The 25,098-nt window shown below is 37.5% G+C and overlaps 1 protein-coding gene across 1 annotated transcript in view; it reads right to left on the bottom strand.

The window, feature by feature from the left end:
• LOC145979395 (sucrase-isomaltase, intestinal-like) overlaps positions 1-25,098 on the bottom strand; it is a 176,646-nt gene that overhangs the window by 26,259 nt on the left and 125,289 nt on the right. Inside the window, exons 27-30 of the mRNA XM_083112264.1 lie at positions 23,626-23,771; positions 19,866-20,043; positions 14,940-15,036; positions 13,630-13,868 (exon numbers count right to left, since the gene is read on the bottom strand). Of these exons, the coding sequence (XP_082968390.1) occupies positions 13,630-13,868; positions 14,940-15,036; positions 19,866-20,043; positions 23,626-23,771 (660 nt within the window). The remainder of the gene's footprint in view (positions 1-13,629; positions 13,869-14,939; positions 15,037-19,865; positions 20,044-23,625; positions 23,772-25,098) is intronic.

Here is a 25,098-nt window from a genome sequence, read left to right as displayed (position 1 = left end):
ATTACAAACAGCATGAACATGATTTTGACGATGTAATGGAGGGTTTGGAATATCCACTATCTGTTCAGAATATTGATAAATTTGAAAAAAAGGCCAGGCACATCAATGGCAAACAATTATCTATTAATGTATTTACTTGTTCTAGTGGCCGTGACAATTGCTTGATAGATCCTCTCAGAATCAGTACAATTGATGATGAATCTGCTATTCCAATTGATCTGCTCTTAATTGAAAAGGATGGTACATATCATTATACTCTGATACATAATCTTGAAGCTTTAGTGAGAACACAACTAGACAAAGCTCATAGAATATTCAAGTTGTGCAGAAGATGTTTGACTGTATTTGATGGTCAAAAAATGGTGAAGGGGGTTCCTGAATGTAATGCAGAAATTGCAAAAAATAAGTTAATTGAGCATCTGAAATACTGTGGCAAGCATAAACCTGTTCATATGGTGATGCCCAATCCAAGTGAAAAAGCAGAATTCAAAAAGTATGAAGCCTTGTTGGAACACCCTGTATATATTGTCTGGGATTCTGAATCGAACCTCAATCCTTTTGCATTCTGTAGCCCAGATCCAGAAGAATCTTCAAGTACACCATACCAGCTACATGAACCTTCCAGCTTTTGTTATGTGGTTGTACAGGATGGTGTTGTTACTAAAAAAGATTCATACATGGGACCAGATGCCATCAAAATATTTGCACATAGAATAGAAAATGTATGCCGTGACATAGCATCTAACATCTTATTAAAATCAAAGCCTATGTTGCCTTTAACAGAGGAACAGATTGAAGATTTCAACAATGCAGAAAAATGCCCGGTATGTGATTCTGAATTTTCAGATACAAATATCAAGGTGAAACACCATTCTCATACAGATGGTCGATATAAACAGGCCCTGTGTAATAGCTGTAATATTAAGATCAAGAGACCAAGATTTATCCCCATATTTTGCCATGGAGCATCCAATTATGATTTTCATCATCTGATCAGATACGAGGGGTTTGAGAAGCAGAATTTAAATATTTTAGCTGAAAATGATGAAAAATATATATCTATTAGCAAGATAATTAAAGTTGATGGTGTTCCTATTCACATAAGATTTCTTGATTCTTACAGATTTTTATCTGCTGGCCTGGCCACACTGGCAAATCAATTATCTGATGATCAATTCAAAATCACACGTGCATTGTTTCCAAATCAGGACCTGAAATTAATTAGGCGGAAGGGTGTATATCCATATGACTATGTTACAGGTTTTTCTAAATTTGATGAGTGTTCCCTGCCACCACAAGAAGAGTTTTACAGCAAAATCAGAGGATCTGGAATCACTGATGATGATTATCACCATGCCAAATTGATGTGGAACAGTTTTAAATGCAAGACATTTGGTGATTATCACATGGCTTATTTGAAACTTGATGTCACTCTCTTAGCTGATATATTGCAAGCATTCAGAAAATCTTCTATGCAAAATTATGGACTGGACCCAGTGTATTTTTACAGTGCCCCTGGTCTAGCATGGGCTGCAATGTTTTTGAATACCAAAATGCAATTGGATCTGATCCACGATCAAGATAAGTATTTGTTTATGGAGGAATGCATAAGAGGAGGGATGGTGCAATGTTCCCAGAGGTATGCCAGAGCAAATAACAAGCATATGCCTGATTATGATCCAGCACGGCCATCAAATTATATACTGTATGTAGATGCCAACAGCCTGTATGGTTATGCTATGATGGATAAATTGCCATATGCAGGGCTTGAGTGGTTTGAAGATTTCAATATTGAGGATCTTCAGGATTTTGATGACAGTGAACATGGCCTCTTCTTAGAGGTTGATCTGATAATTCCTGATCATTTGCACAATAAATTTTCTGATCTGCCCCCAATTCCCGAGGTTCAGTGCTCACCTGGCTCTAAACAGAGGAAGCTCATGATGACTCTGGAGCCGAAACAAGGCTATGTCATATATTACAAAAACCTCCAGTTCCTGATGAAACATGGTGTTCAAGTAACCAAAGTTGGCAAAGTCTTGAGGTTCAGGCACTCAGAATGGTTGAAACCATACATTGATACAAACACGGAGCTTCGAACATCTGCAAAGAGCCAATTTGATAAGAGCTTGTTTAAATTGATGGTGAATTCAGTATATGGCAAAACAATTGAAAATGTCAGGAAACATACCGATGTTAAAATAATTACTGACCCCAGCCGGAGCAAAAAATTGGTTGCAAAGCCCAACTTCAATTACAGAAGAATTTATGATGAGGACATGGCACTCTTCAACATGATGAAAACAAAGATCAAGTTTGATAAACCTATTTATGAAGGGGCTGCAATATTGGAATTGTCCAAATTACATATGTTAACATTGTATTATGATGTGCTGAAACCTTTTTATGGTGATCGTGTAAAATTATTGTACATGGATACGGATAGTTTTATTCTTGAAATTCAAACAGAAGATGTTTATCAAGATATGTCACAGCCTGAATTGTTTCAATACTTTGATACCAGTGAACATACAAGAATTCAACCCCACAACAAAAAGGTGCCTGGCAAGTTAAAAGATGAGACACTTGGTGATGTTATTGTGGAATTTGCTGGGTTAAGTGCCAAGATGTACAGTTTTAAAACATGTAGTGCTGTTGTCAAAAAAGCCAAGGGCATTGGCAGAGTTACTGTGGAAAAAGAGCTTGTATTTGAAGATTATAAAAATTGCATCAAATCACAGAATTCAATTAGAACATCAGAAAATAGAATTCAGAGTGAGAATCACTTATTGACTTCAAATATTGTAACAAAAGTGGCTCTGGACCAACATGATGATAAGAGATGCATTTTATCATGTGACATACATACTTTACCATGGGGGCATTGTGATTTGAAAAGTGGGAAACAATGCCCAATTACAGAGCATGATTTGAAATAAATAAACATGCCTATGAACTTATTTGGGTTCAAGAAACAAGCTATTATGGACCTGCCCACACCACAACCCTCTCCTGATTTACAATCTGTAATATCTAAACTGAGTGGCTTGTTAATTATTCATCTGAACAGCATACTTACAGATAATGATGAAGAAACAGGTAAAATATTGTACATATTTAACAATAATTTAAATCATTACCAATTACCTGTAGGTGGGCAATTGCAATTTATTACAACCCCTGAGGGTGATGTCAAGATTTCAGTAGGGAGAAATATTTACAGAATTAAACACTCAAACATGATTTCTGGCACTGTATATACTGTTTCTGCTGGTGACTGCTTATATATTGAGGTCCCTGGATCCTATGACAAGCTCATACCCTTTTTTATAGAATTAAGAATCAGATACTCTATAATAAATAACCAGTAAAAGAAAATGCCTAACGATATATTTGGCCATACAAGACATGAAGATCACAGTGATGAGATTTTGATGCTTGATGTCAGAGTCAAGAAATTAAGAAGTGATTTACAAGCTTTACAAACCACACTGAATGCCAGTCTTCAATTAGAAATTACAAATTTACAATCACAATGCATGGACCCTCTTCTTAAAATTGATTCTGAACTCAAAGTGCTGCTTCAGAAATATACTGATCTGGCAACATTAGATAATTTTCAAAGTTTAGAAGAAGCTGTAGCAGCTCTTCAAGCCAAATTTAAGACCCAGGCCACCAACTCCGAGCAATTGAAACAACAATTGGAAGAGCAGATAAATAATGTCCAGACACAGCTCCAAACAATTGTCAAAAGCATAAAATCACAAGAAGATTTTGATCTAGTGATTTCCACTCTCAAAGAACAGATTCAGTCACTCCAGATACCTAATCTGGATCCTCTGCACAATGCCATAGCCGAGGTTAAAGAAAAAATTGAGACACTTGAAAATTTTATGAACAACTTGCCATCTTCTGATGCTTTGAATGCAATAACTCGGAGTGTAGCAAATATTAAGCTGCAACTTGAAACATATGAAGATTTTGGAAAAATTCAAAGTACCATAACTCATCTTGAAGGTACAATAGCAGCAGTGCAAAGTGATTTGGCAAATGTACAAGAAACTCGCCTGCCCGGTATTGTAGACACACTTGTCAGTGTCCAGCAACAAATCACAAAACTTGAAAACCTCAACACTGAATCTGAGCTATCTCATTTTCATCACTTGATAGATGATATCCAAACAAAGCTTGAAATTTTACAACAATCCACACCCTCTCAGGCAGATATAGCCCTGCTCCAAAATGCTATGCAAAATGTGGCTGATGCTTCTGAATTAAATAATGTAAAATTGGCACTTGAATCTTTGCAAAATACAGTATCAAATCTTCCCACATCACAGGAACTTAAAAATATTAAGAGAGCAGTGAATCGGATATTGAAATCAGAAGATATCAAGAATATCCAGACAGAGATCAAACATCTCACTCAGACAGTGGCCACTCTACCAACTAATCAACATATCAATGAACTGCATGCCCTGTTTGAGGATATCAGAAGACAGGTCCATGATCTTACTGCTCAAAATTCAAAATTGGCAGTTGTTGAAAATTTGCAACAAATTGTAGCTAATATCAAGCAACAGCTAGGGACCATGGAATCCAATCAAGCAAATGCTCTGTCTGTTTTTGCCACCCAGCTTCAAGAGATTGTGCAACAATACAAGAAACTTATCGTGGACATAAAAATCAAGCCAGGCCACGATGATGTTGTTAGGACCATCAATGAGCATCTTGAATCTGTAACAAGCAGATTGCTTACAGCAGAAAAGGAAATAACAGGCATAATCGAGAATCCAAAACATACAGTAATTCTTGAATTGTACAGCGTCCCCAACAAAGAATATGATTCACCATTTACACCAGGTGGCAAAATATATATGCTGTCCCCTGCACAATTTTATTACCAGTTTTTTGTTGGGGGCACACTGAGACCAATCAAGATCAAATATTGGCATCAGCCACAGGCACACCACTACCCCACCTTATCAATAACAAATGCTGAGAACAAAGTGAAAATCACCAGTGTAGAGTTAGAGGATTTTACAGACCCCAATACATTAGAAACAGCCTATACTGAAGATGATGGATCTCTGGAATTTAAAATACAAATAGGGGACAAATTATATTTAGAAAATCCTGCAGTCTCAGCTGCTGAACACCCTATAGTTGCAATATTCTTGTTTTCATACCATGTCTAGACAAATTATTGTTGATGAATTACACAGACAAGCCCGACATAATTATAAGAGACTCCCAGTAGTCACAAAGGGCATAGATGATTTATGGCAGAGCGACTTGATTGAAATGGCAACTGGACAGTTGAAAAACTTAGACAAAATCAACAAGGGCTACAAGTATCTACTCACTGTGATAGACACATTTTCAAAATTTGCCTGGGCTCTGCCACTCAAATCCAAGACTGGAAAATGTGTTACAGAGGCCTTCAGAACAATCATCAATCATTCAGGAAGATCACCGCGCTATTTGCAAACAGATAATGGCAAAGAATTTTATAATTCAGTGTTTCAACAATTTATTAAAAGCCAGGCAATAAAACATTACTCGAGTTACAGTGATCTCAAGGCCTCAATTGTAGAGAGATTCAACAGAACCTTAAAAAATCTTATGTATAAACAATTTACCCTCCAAGGTAATTATAAATGGATTAATATTCTTCCAGAACTTCTACATAAATATAACAACTCGGTCCATTCTACAATCAACATGAAACCCTCCGAAGTAACTTCATCTGATGAGCAAAAATTGATCAGCACTGTTTATTATCCTAGATACCAGCCAACAACAAGAAAGGCCAAATTCAGGGTGGGTGATCAAGTAAGAATCAGCAAATATAAGCACTTATTCAAAAGAGGCTTTACAAGAAACTGGAGCACGGAATTATTTACAGTGGTTCAAGTTAAACCTGGGACCCTTAACACATATATAATAAAAGATCACCGAGGAGAAATTCTCAAAGGCAGGTTCTATGAACAAGAACTCAGCAAAACTAAACAGCCTGACACATATCTCATAGAAAAAATCATCCGCAGGAAGGGCAACAAGTTACTTGTCAAATGGCTGGGTCATCCGGAAAACAGCTGGATTGATGCAGACAAAGTGATAATATGAGCACCTGGGATGTTATAAAAAGGCTGCCAGAGCCTGAACAGCAGAATAAGAGAAATGGCGACCTGCTGCCTGATAATATTAGATGTCTTATTGTTGGGCCATCTGCTTGTGGTAAAACTACACTAGTAGTTGATAATTTTTTATTGGCACCCAACTGGTTAGACTGGAAAAACAGGCACTTGTATGTCTTCTCTAAGAGCTTGGAACAATTAAAATATCAGCAGCTGATGAAGCTATATGATGGATTGGATATTGCCACTTTTGAATCAGATGTTAAGCCACTTGATGAATGTCTCGATAATTCTGTTGTTGTGTTTGATGACGTTATACTGGATAATCAAAACAAGGTTAGAAATTTCTTTACACAGGGGCGGCACAAAAACATTGATTGCTTCTACCTGGCACAGACTTTTTCTAAAATACCGAAGCAGCTGATCCGAGACAACAGCAATTTTATATGTGTGTTTCATCAGGATCATACCAACCTCAAACACATACATGATGAATATGTAGGTGGGGACTTGAGCTACAATGATTTTTCCAAGTTTTGCAGCAGGTGCTGGAACCAGGACAGTTATGGGTTTGTCACTATTGATATGACAAGAACACCCAGTAGTGGCAAATATAGAAATAAAATCAACGATTTTCTAGACGTTGAAACATATATAAATAACCATGAAAAGGCCAATCATTGATGATCTTAAGTTAAGAGATTATCTTGTAAAAAGATTTAAGGGATGGAAATCAGAGAACCGAGGAATTTATGAAAAACACAAACAAACAGAACAGCCTGTAATTGATGCTATTAATAATTTAGGTAAGAATATCAAAACTGTTACAGAGCAAAATCAAGATTTGATCACAGAGCTTGTGCCTGTAGCTGCTAGGAACATATTAGATTATCCATTCACCCCACTTTCCAGTATTCATACACCTAGTCCTGTTGCTCCTAGAAGAATTGAAGCTAGTCAGGATCCTATTGAATTGGGTCTTCTTGCTCAAAAATATTTAACCACACCTAAAGACAATAAAGATGAGGTTTTTGGCTTATATGCTGACACAGAGCTTGATGGCAGCATCATTCATAGAATTGGCAATTTCAGAGTAACATTTATGGGAGATGATATAATTGTTTATTCAGAATCTCGTCTCGGAGAAAAAGGTGCTTTTGTGAAGTACACCGGCACACCTGGGTTGTGGGAACTGATAACTAGGAAAAGGCCTGGCAGCTATACAGATCAAGATTATGAGGATTACAAAGAAATATTAATAAAATCAGATGCTCTATACCAGAACAATGATCCCACACAAAAAAGAGTCAAGTCTAGCAGTGGAGCAAAATACAACAATTTAATCAAGCCCATATGGTCACAGATCAAGACAGGTAGTGGAATCAAACAATACAACACCCTGCCCAAAGAATTTGTATGGGTTGATGATGTCAGGAAACTTGTAGATAGGTTGCTGGTCATAGCTGGGGAAGAAAATGCTGGGAACCACAATTTTTACAATGAAAAGGTTGGAATTATGGACATGATAAGCACAAAATTATCTAATTTTATAGTGAATGACACTAAGGGCATTGGATATCTCATAAAAATTATTAATACTCTACCCCCCAAATTTTGGAATGTCTCTGAGGGTCGGGGCTTGGTTAATGACATTATAAACAAGCTGCCATTTGAACTACACATTCCAGGTTATCAGTATTGTGGTCCCGGTACAAAACTGGATCATAGATTAAACAGAGGTGATCCTGGTGTAAATCCCCTAGATGCTGCTTGTAGAGACCATGACATAGCATACAACACACATTCTGATCTTGACAAGAGACATGTTGCAGACAAGAAATTAGAAGAGGCTGCATTTGGTAGATTTGTAAGCAAAGATGCATCTTTGAGTGAGAGAATATCAGCATTGGGAACCACCATAGCTATGAGCACCAAACAAAAACTGGGGTGGGGGTTGTGAATATGTATATAATAAACCTACAATGAAGGCCAAGGGTGTTATGTATCAAATACCTTATGCAGGTCTCAAATCTCTTAAAACTATTGACAGTCTCTTGACCAAAAAGCAGCGCAAGAAAAAAAGCTCTTGTATTGCAAAGGGGCATGGTATGAAATTGTTGCTTAGTACCCCCCAATTAAAAAAATTACAGCAATCCAGGAAAAAATCACATACAGGGGGATTCATATTTACCATCCCTGCCATCTTAGCAGCTCTCGGGGCTGTGGGGAGCTTGGCCGGGGGATCAGCCGCCATAGCAAAAACAGTAATAGATGCCAAGAAAAATAGGGCAGAATTAGATGAGCAGAGGCGCCATAACCTGGCCATGGAGAAAAAAGGCAAAGGTGTTAAGAGAGCCATGAATAAGTTTAAAAAAAACAAGAGCCGCTTACAAACCAAGATATTGAAGCTTTGATCAAGCCACTGGGCATCAAACATTTTAGGGGTGTGTACATGTCTGATTCTTTACCGGAACAACCACTCAACAAAGAGTGTGGCATTGTTAATTTGGATGAGTACAAAAATCAGGGCACTCACTGGATCTGTTATCTTAAATATTTAAAAAATGAGGCATTTGTGTTTGATTCATTTGGAGGTGTTCCACCTGAAAATTTAATAAAATATCTAAATTCAGCTAATCTTTATTACAATAATGCCCGTGTTCAAAATTTCAAAGATGTTAATTGCGGACATTTGTGTTTATCAGTTCTTAGATATATGTCTCAAATAAATAAACCATCAATTGAAAATTTTCAAAAGGCCTTGTGGTATTTAAAACATCATGGGGGTATTCCATCTCACCAGCCAAAATTCAATATTGAAACTCAAATTGCATGATGACATAGTGTATCCCAAAGCAATAGCTCTCAGAGCATTTTATGGCATGTACTTGATACCTAATATTACACACCACAACAACAAAATTGCAGTAGGGGATCAAAAAATTGTCATCACTCCAGGGCAATATAATCTGTCCACTCTAAATGCTCAATTACCCAGAGGTGTAGTGTTAAGTCAAAATTCTGTCACTCACAGAGTAGAGATTGTATCTGCTACAGAAACAGTGCATCTGGGAACTATAGGAGAGCTGTTAGGCTTTGAGAACAACACAAAACTTGAAGCGGCCATCAAACACACTGCTATGAATATACCTAAATTCTTAGCCATAGAGACTCTGAATATTCACTGTAATGTGGCCGAGGGTATGATCACCAAATCAGATGGCATAGGCACTCACAAACAAACCGGCATCATTGCAACATTCAAACCTAATTCTGAATTTATGGAGCCCATCATCTACAATCCATCCCCAACATTATATTTTCCTGTGTGCCACAACAGAATAGATTACATTGAATTGATGGTCACTAATGAAAAAGAAGAATTAGTTGATTTTGCTGGAGCCACAACAACTGCAATCATAGAGATTAACATTTAAATAAAAATACATACAATGGAAAATATTGAGAGTTATGAGCTACAATCATTCCCTCCAAACAGGAGGACATTTGCAAATTTAAATCAACCCAACACAGAAATAGAGGTTGATCTTGATGTAGGGGACGGATTTATACACCCCCACAGAGCAGATCTATACATCAAATTTGATGTTGTAAAGCTCGATGGAACAGATTATCCGGCAAATTCAAATATAAGATTGGTTGATAATTTTGTACCGCATCTGTTCTCTGAAATTGAGATCAGAAAGCATGGTGTTGTTATAAACAGAATAGATTATCCCGGCATTACCTCCACAGCTTTGGCTACTCTAAAATTATCCAAAACCGAAGCTTCATACTACCAAATAGGTGGATTTGAAGCTGGTGAGAAAATATTAACCAAGAGCCACACAGTGCTGTTTCCCATGCGCCTGTTGCCAGGATTCTTCTCGGATTACAAAGATATTATGTGGAAGGGTGGGTTAAGAATTACATTTAGAAGAGCTGCAAATGATAATAATGCATTGATGAGGTACAGCACATTAAACTCTACAGGAGAAGCTCTGCCTAATACCTTACCTGATGAGGGCAAGTGCATTATTCAGACTATGGAGCTAAGAATCCCAGTTGTTGAATATGAAGCCAGTTACGCTCTTAAATACAAAGCAGATATAATAAAAAATCCACAGATTCCTCTGCAATTTTACACATATCAATGCGTACAGAAGCCTGCCGCTGGTACTTATTATGAATTTGATGCTACAAATTCATTCTCCAGCATACAATTTGACATGCCTGATTTTGTAGTGGTACTGTTTCAGACTGGAAGACACAATAATCAGGAAAAAAATTCAAGTAGATTTGATAACTGCAACATCAAGAACATATATCTTAAAAATGGCAGAAATGAGGTATTTCCTAGAGAAAATTATAATTTAGACATGTCCAAGGATGATTTTCTTAAATTATATGAGGCATTTTCGGCTTTCAAGCGCGTCACTACAGGCAGTACTGACCTGTATTACGCACCAGATGAATTCAAAGCACGGAGACCCATGTTTGTAATTAACACTTCAAAAAGAAAACAGGTTGTGGTAAATGACAGGACAAACATTAAAATTATCTGTGAATTCCACGAGGCTTTACCCGAAGACACCATTTGTAGCGTTATTCTCATAGGAGAAAAATCATATGTTTATGATGTAAGAAATGAGAGAGTCACGGAGCAGTTCTAGAAGATATTTGTTCTATTATCCTGTTGTACAACACACAAACCTCAACTGTATTATCAGCTAGCAGTGAATATCTTATGTGTGGGCAGTTGTATATATTTCAATCTATCAGGACTCGAACCCAAAGCCCCTTGTTTACAAGACAACAATATTAACATTTTGCCATCAGGAGAGGCTTTACATTTTATCAGGACTCAAACCCGAGCCTTTTGCTTACAAAGCAACAATATTAACATTTTGCCATCAGGAGAGGCTTCACATTTTATCAGGACTCAAACCCAGAGGCCTCCTGATTGCAAGGCAATAAAAACCATGGGGCTATGCACCACACTCCACTGGGCCTCAGAACCCAGTGACTATAAGCTTTATATTAATATACATGGCACTAAAATTCAATTCCTGGGATTTTGACAGAAAAACACACTATAAGCAATAAGATCATATGGGAACTTGGCATAATTTTAAGTATAAGCAAATCTGTCTGAGAGGCTTTCACCCTTTCTACACTAGAATTCAAAATTCTTAAAATTAAGAGCATATCACACTGGAAGAATTGGGGTATAGGCCCCTCTTGGCATTGTCTTAAGTATGGGTAAATCTATCTGTTGAGCCCTCGCCTTTCTACACTAGAAATTCAGAATTTCTTAAAAATCAGAGCATATCACACCTGAAAAATTGGGGTATAGGCCTCTCTTGGCTTTGTTTTAAGTATAAGCAAATCTGATTGTTCAATCAAATAGCCTCGCCTTTTCTACACTTGTAAGTGGTCCTGTCCGTAGCATAAACTATACTACTCATTCACGATAGCCCCACGGACCATTTCCGGCAAGGTTAGGTTATGTTGGATTAGGTTTGGTAAGCATAGTTAAAAGAAAATCTCGTAAAAAAAAAAAGGCACGTTTGGAAACACTGGCGAGACCGCGTGACTTTCAACGCTCGCGTCATCTGCACGTACATAATGGAAACAACGGCCTAATGTTACGGAAGATGCAAGTTCCTTACGTAACAAGTGATTATTTCTTGTTCTCCAGCATTCTATGGTGAAGTTTCCAGTTTCCGCGAAAGAAAATACCTCCAAGAACTTCGACAATGCTACAGAAACTGATTTCAGTAAGTAGTTTCACCTGCAAATTTGAAGAAATCCGTTCGGGCGATATCGGATAGTTATCTAAATAGGTTCTTTACAGCCTAGAACCCATTTACACTTGCTGATTTTTTTCTCTTCCGGACGGAAATTGAATTTATTTACAATTCCTGGAAATTAACAACCCTGGGATTGTTAAGGATTCAGAAATCCATACATTCTAATCGGTTCTATTTGGTTCTGTAACAGGACGGGAACTTTTTTTTCTCGCAGAATTTAAATTCGGTCCAAGTTTCGTATTGTTTCATTTGTAAAGAGGTTTCTGGACAATATTTAAATTGGTCTAGAAAAAAAGGGTCCTGAACACAATTGAAATACTTTACAGATAAAAAAGGTTCTTTACTCTCCTGGACCGGAATTGAAATTATTTAAAATTGCTGGACCTTTAACTACGCTGGTAATAACCCCCATTTTCTGCAATCATCCTTATACAGGGAGTCCATAAAGTCCTGCAAAAAACTAAAACTCTATAACTTGAAAACTATTAAGTTTATTAACAAAATATTTTGTGTGTACTTACAGCAAGGTTCAAAGTTTATTTCCTGCTTGTTAGGTTCATCGCCAAACCTCTAAGTGTGCACCATTCACGTCCAAACACTGTTGCAGTATTTTTGTGAAACCGAGAATTGCGTGCTGACGGTGCTCTCCTGGGATATTCAGAATCACATCTCTTATTTTTTTCTTTTAGGTCATCCATATTAGCTGGTTCCTGTGAATACACCTCGGTCTTTACATGTCCCCACAACCAATAATCGCAAGATGTTAAGTCTGGTAATCTTGCAGGCCAAGGTGTGGGCCCTCTTCGGCCAAACCATCTACCTGGAAATTGTTCGTAAAGAAACTGCATTCTCATGTCACAGTCTTCGTCTTTCAGATCGTGTACAAATTTCAACGGGCCTTCACCTTCTTGCGTACGATCTTGTGTAATGTTGTCTTCGGTATTCCCAGTTCCAGTGATCTTCGTTTCAGCGATTTCAATGCACGCTGTCCTGCACTGACTGAATCACATCGTCACTCGATCCTGGCCTTCCACTGCGTGGCAAATCTGACACACTTCCCGTTGCCTTGAACTTTTCATATCATCTATTGATACTTGAATTTGCTGGGGGTGGTTTCCCATATGTTGTCTGGAACTTTCTCTGCACTGAAACACAAGATTTTAAATCTGCAAACCACAGACAACACTGTGCCTTTTCCTGGATGGACGCCATCTTAAGTCACATGATCACGTGATTACCAGTGCAAGAGTCACTGAGCAGTGTGGGCAGAACAAAACTTTAAACTTCCACCCTTCTCACACAAAAAATGTGTATTGTTAAACCCAACAGCTAAAAAGTTATAGAGTTTTAGTTTTTTGCAGGACTTTATGGACTCCCTGTAAGTGGTGAGAATGCTGGCTGATGGTAAAGATTGAGGACATAATCCTGTTATGGTTTTCAGCTCCTTTACGAAGTTATTGCATACGCCATTGGAAGACATTATGACTTACACCCAGGAATGTGTGCAGCAAGGCCACGCATAACGGTAGACATGGGGGGAAAGCCTTGCAGAGAAGCGAATATTTCAGGATCTAGGAGTCCCCTTTTCATCGCCGGTGCCTGCCTGCAGATTGGTGAAATTTCGTTCCATTGTTTACATTTAAAACAAATCGAATTAGAGTATAGTATTTACTTACTTGCGGAACGCCGCAGGAGCGCGTTCTGTTGACCATGGTTTGGATTTTAGTAATGTTATTTGCTCCCCATCTCGACAGTTGAAAGCCGAGTCCCCAATATGGCGGCAGGTACGGACGACCAATCAGACTAGAGTATTGCGACACGACGTCCTCTGGTGTTGGTCCCAGAAAGAAGAATAGATCCAGAATGCCACCGACTGTTCTGTATGTTAAAGTTGGTCCTTCAGTTAATCGGTATTCTAAAACAAAGTATGAAAAAGGAATGTAATAGTTGAGGCTCTTTGAATATAAACCAGTAAAATACACCATTTTGAATCAGAATTCAAAATGGCGACCATTGTGCCAAGATGGACATGAGTATTGTATGGCAAGTTAAGGGACATGCAAAGAATCGTTTCTTACATTTTCGAGGGCAATGAATTTATTCGAACAACAAAAAATGCTGCAAGTGAAAGATTTAAACTTGAAATTAAAGATGGTACCGAGCCACTGACTAGCATTTTAAAAATTCGAGACAGAACGACACGAGCATTGCGAGGTGGGATTGAGAAGGAGGAAGTTGTAGAGAGACCACTTCTTGTTGTTTCTTGTACAGAAACGTATTTCTGTACTGAAACCCAAGACAACAAGGCTATCCTTCAGTGGAGCCATTATAGATTTTAGTTCGTGGACTGAAGAGTGCAGAAAAATACTATTAGATGTTCTCTGCGTGATTGTCCGTCTCTCTTTCTTTCATTCTCTCTCTCTCTCTCCCTCTCTCTCTCTCTCTTTCCCTCTCTTTTTCTCTTTGTTTGTTTATCTTTTTTATTTCTCCTTCTTCCTCCATTTAATTGTATGTTATTTTATCTCTGCTTCTTCCTATTTTATTTTCTATTTTGAATTCTCCATATGTTACTCTATTTCTTTATCTTTCCGTCTCTCTTCCTCTTATTATCTTATTTTACTTTCCTCCTCCTCTCTCTCTCTCTCTCTCTCTCTCTCTCAGTCTGTCTGTCTGTCTTTCTTGTCATCCTTTAGTGAATTGCTGATCTGATCCCAATGATTCAAAGCATTTCTCATGCAGGCTCCTTGTCTGCTCAGAAGGTTGGGCGGCAGTCCCCCTCTCCACCCGATAGCGACACCCCTGTAGGCATCTGAATTTCGAATTGCGAGTCCTATCTTGCTCCTGTACCATCCTTATCAAAATTAATATTTAAAAGTTTTTCATAGGCAATTGAAGTTGTCATTGTTTCGAAACGTTTTAGAAAATGAACACACTCTTATTTAGAATGAGTAAAAATAATTGAATGGGGTTTTCCATCGATGCTTACCCATGGCATTGCTGTTGAGGATGAGGACTCCGTGTGTGTTCCCGTCGTTCTCAATGACTTCGTAGAAAGGATGCACTCCGTAAAGATTCACAACTCTCTAAAACGAAAACACCTTAAATTACATTGTTATGTTAAATTCATCCTTTTGATTACTTCTCTACATAAAACATTGCCGTTCCAATTCTGATAATGCCAAAACTAAGATTTACCAGATGTACTATTCTCCATCCAATGAAAGAACGAAGTTAATGTAAGCAAAAACCAGGTGACTTGCGTGAAATAGATCCTTTCCTATGTGTTATTTTGCCCATGGATATATTGGTCGTAGCAGTACAGCTCATAACAAGATTCAACAACTTCAATATAGCAACCACCTATGCGCAAGTGTCCTGCACTACCGTTATTGGGATAACCAATAGAACTTATCAGAAGATACGTGTGTGTGTTTATATTGACTTCGTTCTTACAGAGAACAAAGAATAGGTTCGAATCCTGAGTAAGTTTGAATGAATAATTGATTCAATTTATTTTACTTTGGGTTTCTGTCATTTGTGGATAATTGCGAAGATGAGGATGAATGATGATAATATGAAATGGGTAAAGGGACAACCACAAACATGTATGGATGACAACACGAGCAGCACAGACTGGCTGTGAGTCCTGACGAAAGAGCCTCGTTAGTCTGCATAGTGCAAGTACTACGTGGAAGGGAGGATGACTTGAGACAGAGTCACTCCTTACTCTTTGCGTTATATTTGACTCCTGTATTTTTTCATCAGTTGCTGAATAAATGAATTATAAACCCGTAAATAGGAATTGTAGCTTTCCTGGCGACGTGATTCGAACAAGTGTTCTCGGACTACTTACTTGAAAAAGTAACGGAGTTTCAATTACTTAGTTCAAGAATTTAACAAAGTTTCAACTACCTAGTTGAGAAAAGTAGCAGAATTTCAGCTACTTACTTGAAAAATTAACAAATTTTCGGTTACTTAGTTGAAAGAAACAAGTGTTTTCAAGCAACTTACTTAAAAGAAGTGACAGAATTTCAGCTACTTACTTGAAAAATTAACAAATTTTCGGTTACTTAGTTGAAAGAAACAAGTGTTTTCAAGCAACTTACTTGAAAAAGTGACAGAATTTCAGCTACTTACTTGAAAAATTAACAAATTTTCGGTTTCTTAGTTGAAAGAAACAAGTGTTTTCAAGCAACTTACTTAAAAAAAGTGACAGAATTTCAGCTACTTACTTGAAAAATTAACAAATTTTCGGTTACTTAGTTGAAAGAAACAAGTGTTTTCAAGCAACTTACTTAAAAAAAGTGACAGAATTTCAGCTACTTACTTGAAAAATTAACAAATTTTCGGTTACTTAGTTGAAAGAAACAAGTGTTTTCAAGCAACTTACTTAAAAAAAGTGACAGAATTTCAGCTACTTACTTGAAAAATTAACAAATTTTCGGTTACTTAGTTGAAAGAAACAAGTGTTTTCAAGCAACTTACTTGAAAAAAGTGACAGAATTTCAGCTACTTACTTGAAAAATTAACAAATTTTCGGTCCCTTAGTTGAAAGAAACAAGTGTTTTCAAGCAACTTAGTTGATGAAAGTAACAAAATTTCAAGTACTAAGTTTAAAAAGTAACAAACTTTCAGTCACCGGTTGAAAAAAAAAAAGTTTTTTAAGCAACATAGTTGGAGAAAGTAACAATTGCAGCTACACAGTTGAAAAGTAACAATGGTTTTAGCTACTTATTTAAAAAAGAACCAGAGAAAACTTGTTCGTACAAACATGTGGTAGTTAGTAAGATAGTTGCCCTTATTACTGCTATATCTCTTTTCCAGTCTTACGGCGGGCGCTCTATATGCTGGCAAGGGAAGTAGGGAGCGGGGAAGCGGACAATCCACCGCGATAAAAAACGCAGCAGCCAGTAGAACGAAGTGCACGTAGTAGCACGACGTCGTAACTCTCGGCGCCACCGCTGTTGTCTGGTTGGTCTTCTGCGTATTAAAATTACCACCTGAGCGCTAGTGTCGCTTCCAATATGGCCGCTCTATGTAGGATAAATCTTTGTTTACATTCAGCAGTAGTACGAAATAGCAGCGTGTTGTCATGGCTGGTAAGGTAAAAATGTTGAAATTACGCGATATTTTTAAATATTGCGAATGCGATGTGAATTCCAGGAACTCTAACGAAGGTGAAGCTGTGCTGAGAACGAAGCATTTAATTATGATAGGCAAAAATAACAGGGAAAACGCAGACGAAACTAATGTATACGCACTGGTTCTTCAAAGCAGTGCTGTATCATCTGCACCTCATGTTGTCACTGAGGCTCTCAGAAATTATTTGAAAATATAAAAATCGAAATTGACCTGTGCTTGAAACGCTGGGGCAGGAGAAAATTGCGAACATATCGTTGCAGTTCTTTCTCGAAAGAGGAAGGCTGCATTAATAATAATAGTCATGATTTCATGACCAGGCTATCCTCACTGAAAAAGGACATCGTACTGAATGAAACAGCGACATTCATTTTCTTTTTCTGGTTACATTTGACATTAATTCATTCTCAAAGTAATTCTTCTCTCTTTTAATTTGCCTACACCTGTTCCAAATTTTACACATACATAATACATGGATGCATTGGGTAAGACTCTTCATGACTTTTCGAAAAAGACAAAAGTTTTATTTATAAAGTGCAATTTAAAACTTTACTTTCATGGTAATGTAAACTTATTTATTTATTTGAAAAATCCTGAATACATAAAAATCCATTTTACATAAGGATATCAACTGGAAAATAACTAAACAAAATAATAAGATGGACACATACACACACATGTATATACCGGGTGGTCCAAAAGTCCCGGAAAGGTCACACGTCATGAGAAATACACATCGAATCGGAAAACGAAAAAATGCGTGTTTAATAAGTGAAAGGAAGCTATTCAATGATATCACACTTGATTCCCCACCCCCGCCCCGGGGTGAAACCCCTATTTTGTATTGTGGAATCGGAAAGACGACTTCATTCAGAGTCCAACGAGTTATCAACCATCCTCCTAGCTCAATTAGGAACGGAGATATGGCGAATTTAAATTTTCAGATTGAGCTAGAGTGAAAGCGATCGCAGATTCGGAATCTGCACGTCAAGACCTTTCAATAGAGTATATGGTAGACCCTCACGATATGTAACCGTTCCGGGACTTTTGGACCACCCGGTATATATGTATATATATAACAAGAATAATAACAACTAGGGCAAAAGAAGATTATTTACTCTTCAGCTGCTTTATGCACGCCGTTCTGTAAGTCTGTTTTGGTAAATTAAAGCCCGGAGTGTCTCTTAGTGAGTTGTAAATGGTTTGTAGCCTGTAGAGAAGTGATCTTTGTTCTAAAGATAGCCTTGAAGATTTAATGTAAAATAAGTTGTTGCATTTGCTGTTGGAACGTGGGATTCTGATATTGCAAAGTGGCAACAGTTCATTGGTAAAAAGTTGTCCATTAATGATTCTGAAGAGAAGTGTTAAATCTGAGAGTTGACAGCGAAAAGAAAGGTCATGAATTTGTAGAGTGGATAGAATTTCATGTTTAGAGATGTTTGCAAGGGTTGGACATCTCTGTTTGGCTATTCTTTCGAAAAAACTTACAGCTTTGTCTGGTTTCTTTATATTGCTTTCATATGCCAATGACCAGATATAGGAACCATATTCAAGGATAAGAACAACACACATTGTAAAAAAGGTTTTGAGGGCAGAAACGTGTGTTATGTCTGTAAATCTGTAGATTAGTCCAAGTGTTTTCATAGCTTTCGAAGTTATGTAGTCTATGTGATGGTTGAAAGTCAGTTTGCTATCAAAAATGACACCAAGATCCTTGTGCTGTCGTACGAAGGGAATAACCTGGTTGCATAACTTGTAGGATGGCGCTGTGCTATTGGATTTTAGGGTAAACCTCATGACAACAATTTTTTCCGGATTTAATTTGAGATTCCAGTCTTGACACCAGCGTTCAATGTGTTTGAGATTGTCTTGGATATAACACGTGTCCTGAAGTGAGGTAATGTTTCGGAATAATTTGCAGTCATCAGCATACAATAATACTGAACATGAAAAGAGTGAAACACAGGGGGCCTAGAGAACGTCCTTGAGGCACATCGGAACTACAGGAAGCCACGACGAAGAGCAACCAGATATGATAACCTTTTGCTTTTTATTGTGCAAAGTGAAAGTAGTTTGATAAGAGGTCCGTGAATATTGAATATATTTGATAATTTAAATGTTGATGACTCCAGACAAACCCTGCCGTGATTGTAAACATAGGGATGGGGGCTGAAAAAAGGGCCTGTTATGACCCAGACCTTCAAGAGTGGTGGAAAGTACAGGTCGTTGGACCTGTCTGCCTGTTCGGAAGCGTTAGGCTGTCCTCGGCACCGGCAGAGACCAGAGACATTCGCACCGTTTGTGGATGAGTTGAGTGTCATCGAAAAATAAAGTAAGCAGACTCGTGCATTCTTCGTAATTGCCTTGCCGAATTACAGTGTCATTCTCCATTCCAATCTTTTGTCAATCAATTAAGTTTTACAAATTTCATTTTGTTCATTCCACGGGGTAGAAACACATGAAAACTTTTCATTTGTTCTGACACACAAAATTATTAAGAGCAAAAAAAGAACCTGAACAGTGAACCTTACTCTTTCGCATATTCCCCATGCTTTAAACGACTTCAACACAACGTATCCTACATAGAGTAGTTCCTGAAAATCCCACCAGATGGCATATCGGTTAATTTTAAATATCGAATAGTGGCTATGGAAAGATATAGAGTAGGCAAATATCTCATCTAGTTTTTTGGATATGTCTGATATAAATGTGTATATATATATATAGACACACACACACACACACACACACACACACACACACAAACACTTACGTCGACTGGTGGTATCTCGTCCCTGGTGAACAAAGGCCACGTGGTTCCATCCAACTCCCTCTTGAACCTCAAGTGAGTGTCCTCCCCAAATCCATAGATGTTCTCAGATGGCAACCTGGTCGCGAATGTCAGAAGCTGATTGGCGAAAGTAAGTCCACCAATAGCAGTGTTGAACAGTCTGCAACAATGAAACAAAGTAATGGATCAATTAGGCATTTCACTAGACCGGAAGTTAAAAATTATATATATAACTAAACTGCAACGAGCAACCAACAGCTCTTTAAGTGCCTATGCCTTCCTAAAGACTTTTCATTGGTGACGAGTGCTCAGGATATAGGGTCCCATCGCCGCTATTTTCTCGCTGGTGTCCTGTACATCTGTCTTTGCAGAGAACCCCAGATTGTTCTAATGATGCTGGGTCGAAATTTTGAGGATTCCATCGGGATCTAACCTGGGACTACTTGAACTCAAGGCAAGGGACCACCAAGCGATCAGTTACTTGTACGTAGGTGTTTTAAAAATAATTTCAGAAAGCTGAAACTTCAAATGCCAAAGTTCTATCATGACTCAGCTAATTTTTCAACTATAACAAACTCAATTACTTCAACTAAGTAGTAGAAATTCTATTGCTTTCTTCAACTATTACTTTTTCAAATAACTAGCTAAAACTATTGTTACTTTTCAACTGTGTAGCTGCAATTCTGTTACTTTCTTCAACTATGTTGCTTGAAACACTTGTTTCTTTCATCCGTTGACTCAAAGTTTGTTACTTTCTAAAATTAGTACTTGAAATTTTGTTACTTTGATCGACTAAGTTGCTTGAAAACACTTGCTTCCTTCAACTAAGTAACCGAAAATTTGTTAATTTTTCAAGTAATAAGCTGCTGAAATTCTGTCACTTTTTCAAGTAAGTTGCTTGAAAACACTTGTTTCTTTCAACTAAGTACCGAAAATGTTTCTCAAATTTGTTTCTTTCAACTAACAAAAAAATTGTTCATTTTTCAAGTAAGTAACTGAAATTCTAAGACTTTTTCAAGTAAGTAGATTGAAAACACTTGCTTCCTTCAACTAAGTAACCGAAAATTTGTTAATTTTTCAAGTAATAAGCTGCTGAAATTGTGTCACTTTTTCAAGTAAGTTGCTTGAAAACACTTGTTTCTTTCAAGTAAGTTACTTGAAAACACTTGTTTCTTTCAAGTAAGTTGCTTGAAAACACTTGTTTCCTTCAACTAAGTACCGAAAATTTTTCTTAAATTTTCAATTAAGGAGCTGAATGAACTATTGTTACTTTTTCAACTAAGTTGGTTGAAAACACTTGTTTCTTTCAACTAACAAAAAAATTGTTCATTTTTCAAGTAACTGAAATTCTAAGACTTTTTCAAGTAAGTTGATTGAAAACACTTGCTTCCTTCAACTAAGTAACCGAAAATTTGTTAATTTTTCAAGTAATAATCTGCTGAAATTCTGTCACTTTTTCAAGTAGGTTGCTTGAAAACACTTGTTTCTTTCAAGTAAGTTGCTTGAAAACACTTGTTTCCTTCAACTAAGTACCGAAAATTTTTCTTAAATTTTCAATTAAGGATCTGAACTATTGTTACTTTTTCAACTAAGTAGTTGAAACTTTGTAACATTCTTGAACTAAGTAATTGAAACTCCAGTAAGTAGCTGAAACTCTGAGTTGCTTAAACAGGGTGTATACCAGTCAAAAATGTCAAGAAAGTGTCAAGAAATTATGCTTGTGGTCAAGAATTTTTGCTATTCTTTTTTACAGTATAGTGAATTTACATTGTTATATACTTGTAGCGGGATTTGATAAAAATTGAATATTTGGAAATCTAAAATTGTATTGAGTTGTGGTTATGATTGTTTGGATTTGTTTCTCAAGAATTACATTCTTATATGTGTGAAGTTTTGTGAAAATAATAATGTAATGTTGCCATTCCCCATCCAGGATGAAGTATGAAGCATTAATTTTTACAAGCAATAATAATGAAATCAAGTCTAAATCTCGTTAAATTACAGCTTCAGTTTTCATCTTAAGCGGGCTTGTGGTAGGGGTTTTTCATTGAAAAAAATATATTTTTCTTAATTTCCAACTATATCTAAGTAGTGGGCGATTAAATACATGTTCGAAAAAGGAAAGAAAGGTAAAAAAAAAGTCAAAAATTTTGGATTTCTTATTGTGGTAGACACCCTGTTAAAACAAGTTACTGAAACTTTGTTAAGTTTTAAATTGAGTAGCTAGAAAACTTATGTTCCATTTAAGCAGCTCAAACTAAATTACATTTTTGAAACAAGAACTTGAAACTCCGTTATTCTCATGACAGATGCGGCGATGATCAAGCAAAATAATAAAAATATTGCATTTTATATATTTTAGAGAAGCAGTAAAAATAATAAGTCAGAATACTCGCATGTTTTGTGCGAAATAAGCCAAGCGGCAGCTTGAAGCAGCTCGAAATACGCAAGAGATTCGCTAATCTTAGCGCATCGAAATGAGGCCCCAGTACTACCCCTTGCGCCGAACCCTCCCGCCAGTTTCCTATTGAAGGCAATGGTGTACGTCGGCCCAGCTCATCGCAGAATGGTGCGAATCTCTCTGGTCTCTGCCGGTGCCGAGAACAGCCGAACGCTTCCGAACAGGTCCAACGACATGTACTTTGCACCACTCTTGAAGGTCTGGGTCATAACAGGCCATTTTTTTCAGTCCCCATCCCTATGTTTACAACCACGGCAGGGTTTGTCTGGAGTCATCAAGATTCTTCTGAGTGTCCAGTGGCGTGCTCAAGGTGGGGTGGTTTGGATCATAAAGACAGGAAAAAATGGCAAAATGAGGATTTAAGGAATACTACTAAGAAGTACACGTAACCCCCCTCTCTTCGAAAATCCTGGGCACACCACTCGAATGTCTGCTATTTCCACTTGTTAAGAGGAAAAGCGCACATTGAACGATACGAATATGCTTTTCATTATCAAAACCAGTGGCGTATACTGAGTCCAAGATCTGGTCTATCTCACTATATCATGTGGTCTTAGGCTATGAATAGAAATAAGTTAACCAACTCCTAAGAAATCAGGTTGCCAACTCATAGGAAATCTGGTTGCCAACTCATAAGAAATCAGGTTGCCAACTCATAGGAAATCAGGTTGCCAACTCATAGGAAATCAGGTTGCCAACTCCAGAATCAGCATCATCATCTCACTGATATGAATAATAATATTTATAATTTCTGATCGATTTTTCTCCTGTATTTTATTCTCTAGACTTCAGGCTTCGCAGATAGCCCAGCTAGCCTACAATATACGCTCTTGATCAAAACAATTGAAGGCGAACCATAAAAGTTCTTCTTACCTTTAAACGTGACAGTTGAGATGTTTGCATTTCAGTTTCTCGTTGTATGGGATAGAATTATGTGTCTTTTGTAGTCGTAAGGTGTATGGTATGAGCTTTTACATTGATTTGGCAATGACCTTGGCGTTTTTCGCAGATAAATATTGTCCCCCCCCCCCTTCCGTTGAAAGATCGACCTTGATGTTTGGCAAATCTTGCGATGACTACGTAAAAATATCACGCTTCGCCATTGGTTATTCTATTAGTTCTAAAAATTATGGTGATACGTCTGTTCTGTAATGTTTATTGTCATCCACTATCTTACTGTATGTAGGTGCAGGTTATATGAAATCCATATAAAACTTAAATTTATAACTTCTCACACTACGCAGTTCATAAGTAGCCATTTCTCAAATTACCATCACTTACATTTCTCCAGAGTGCAGTCGCTCCACAGATATCTCGAATGGAGAGGCCGTGATGACCACGACGGCCTGGGCATCTTCTGTCACTTCTTCCTCTGGCAGGTTCAATTCAAGCGGTACTTCAAAGCGCTGGTCGTTGGGATCTGAGAACTGATCAAGATAGGTCAACACATATAGCAGTCGAAAGTATTGAAGAGCACTGTGGAAGAAGTTGTAATGTTTTTCGTTTATTTCTTCAGATAGATGCTTGAAAGTTGTAACTTTAAAACGAAACTATCTTGTTCAAAACTTGATTTTCTTTTCAATTGTCTTTAACGTGCTCTGAAAAACGTAAATTAAAGAATTTGTGGGGGGGTATGTCGATTTTAAGAACAGGGTTGTTAATGGTTCAGGAATTTTAAATAAATTTAATTCCGGTCCAGGAGAGAAAATCAGCAAGCGTAAATGGGTTCTGGACCGTTAAGAATCTTTTTCCTGGTTGAATTTAAATACGGTACAGGAACCTTTTTCAGACAATTTAAATTCGGTCCAGGAACCTTTTTTCATTGAAACAATACGCAACTTGGACCGAATTTAAATTGTGCGGGATTCATGGACCTTTAACGACCCTGCTTAGAAGACAGGTAGAGACAACGAGATGCAGACACAAGAGAGAGCATGAAATGGAATTAGAAAGAAAACACTATAATACAGACACACACAGAGGGGATGGGGAGGAAAGGAAAAAGGAACAGAGAGAACGAAATATATATATATTTAACTCCAGACACAGGGGGAGAAAAATAACGGAAGAAAAATACAAAGTAGAGGCAGAGAAAGAGAGAGAGTTTGAAAGAGAGAAAGAGAAGACATCGAAGAGGATTATAAAAGAGGGAAAAAGAGAGACAGGAAAAGAGAGAGAGAGAGCGTGTGTTGGAAGAAAAGAAAGACAGAGCTTGGTTGGTTAATTGGGTGTATTAAGTCCACTTTAAGCACAGTAAGGCTAATCCGGACCCAGGCCCGCAGCTAGAAGTGATCTCCAGTGGGGCTCACGGGTAATCAGGGGAGCTTTTTTAAATAAAGCCCATTTTTAAAAAAATAACAGTATTTAATTAACGTAATTGTGTGTGGGGGGTCATTAAGTTATATGGAATTTATAAATATCATGCAAAAACTTCATTAGAAAAATGAAACATCTCTTGAAGTGTTATTTGACTGATACTGAAATTACCCCTTACACACTCCACACTACTTTGGGTGATACAGATATTTATACAGTAACGTGCACTGAGGAGTAGCTAGTCTAGCAGAGATAGATCAACCAATCTCAAATCTCTAATTATTTTCAAATCACAATATTTATTGTTTTGTTGAAGCCACAGTTCATATGCAACACTTTTTTCACGCGCTTCTCGTCCCTCGGTGCGTTCAGCGACCTAGCTCGCTCTTTCTCCGCCTCACAGTTCCAGGTAGAAACGGGTTTTCGAAGCGGAAGGGA

This window comes from Lepisma saccharinum, chromosome 26, assembly GCF_977018435.1.
Source record: "Lepisma saccharinum chromosome 26, izLepSacc3.1, whole genome shotgun sequence".
NCBI classification, from domain to species: domain Eukaryota; kingdom Metazoa; phylum Arthropoda; class Insecta; order Zygentoma; family Lepismatidae; genus Lepisma; species Lepisma saccharinum.
This window is presented reverse-complemented; position numbering and strand designations above follow the sequence as displayed.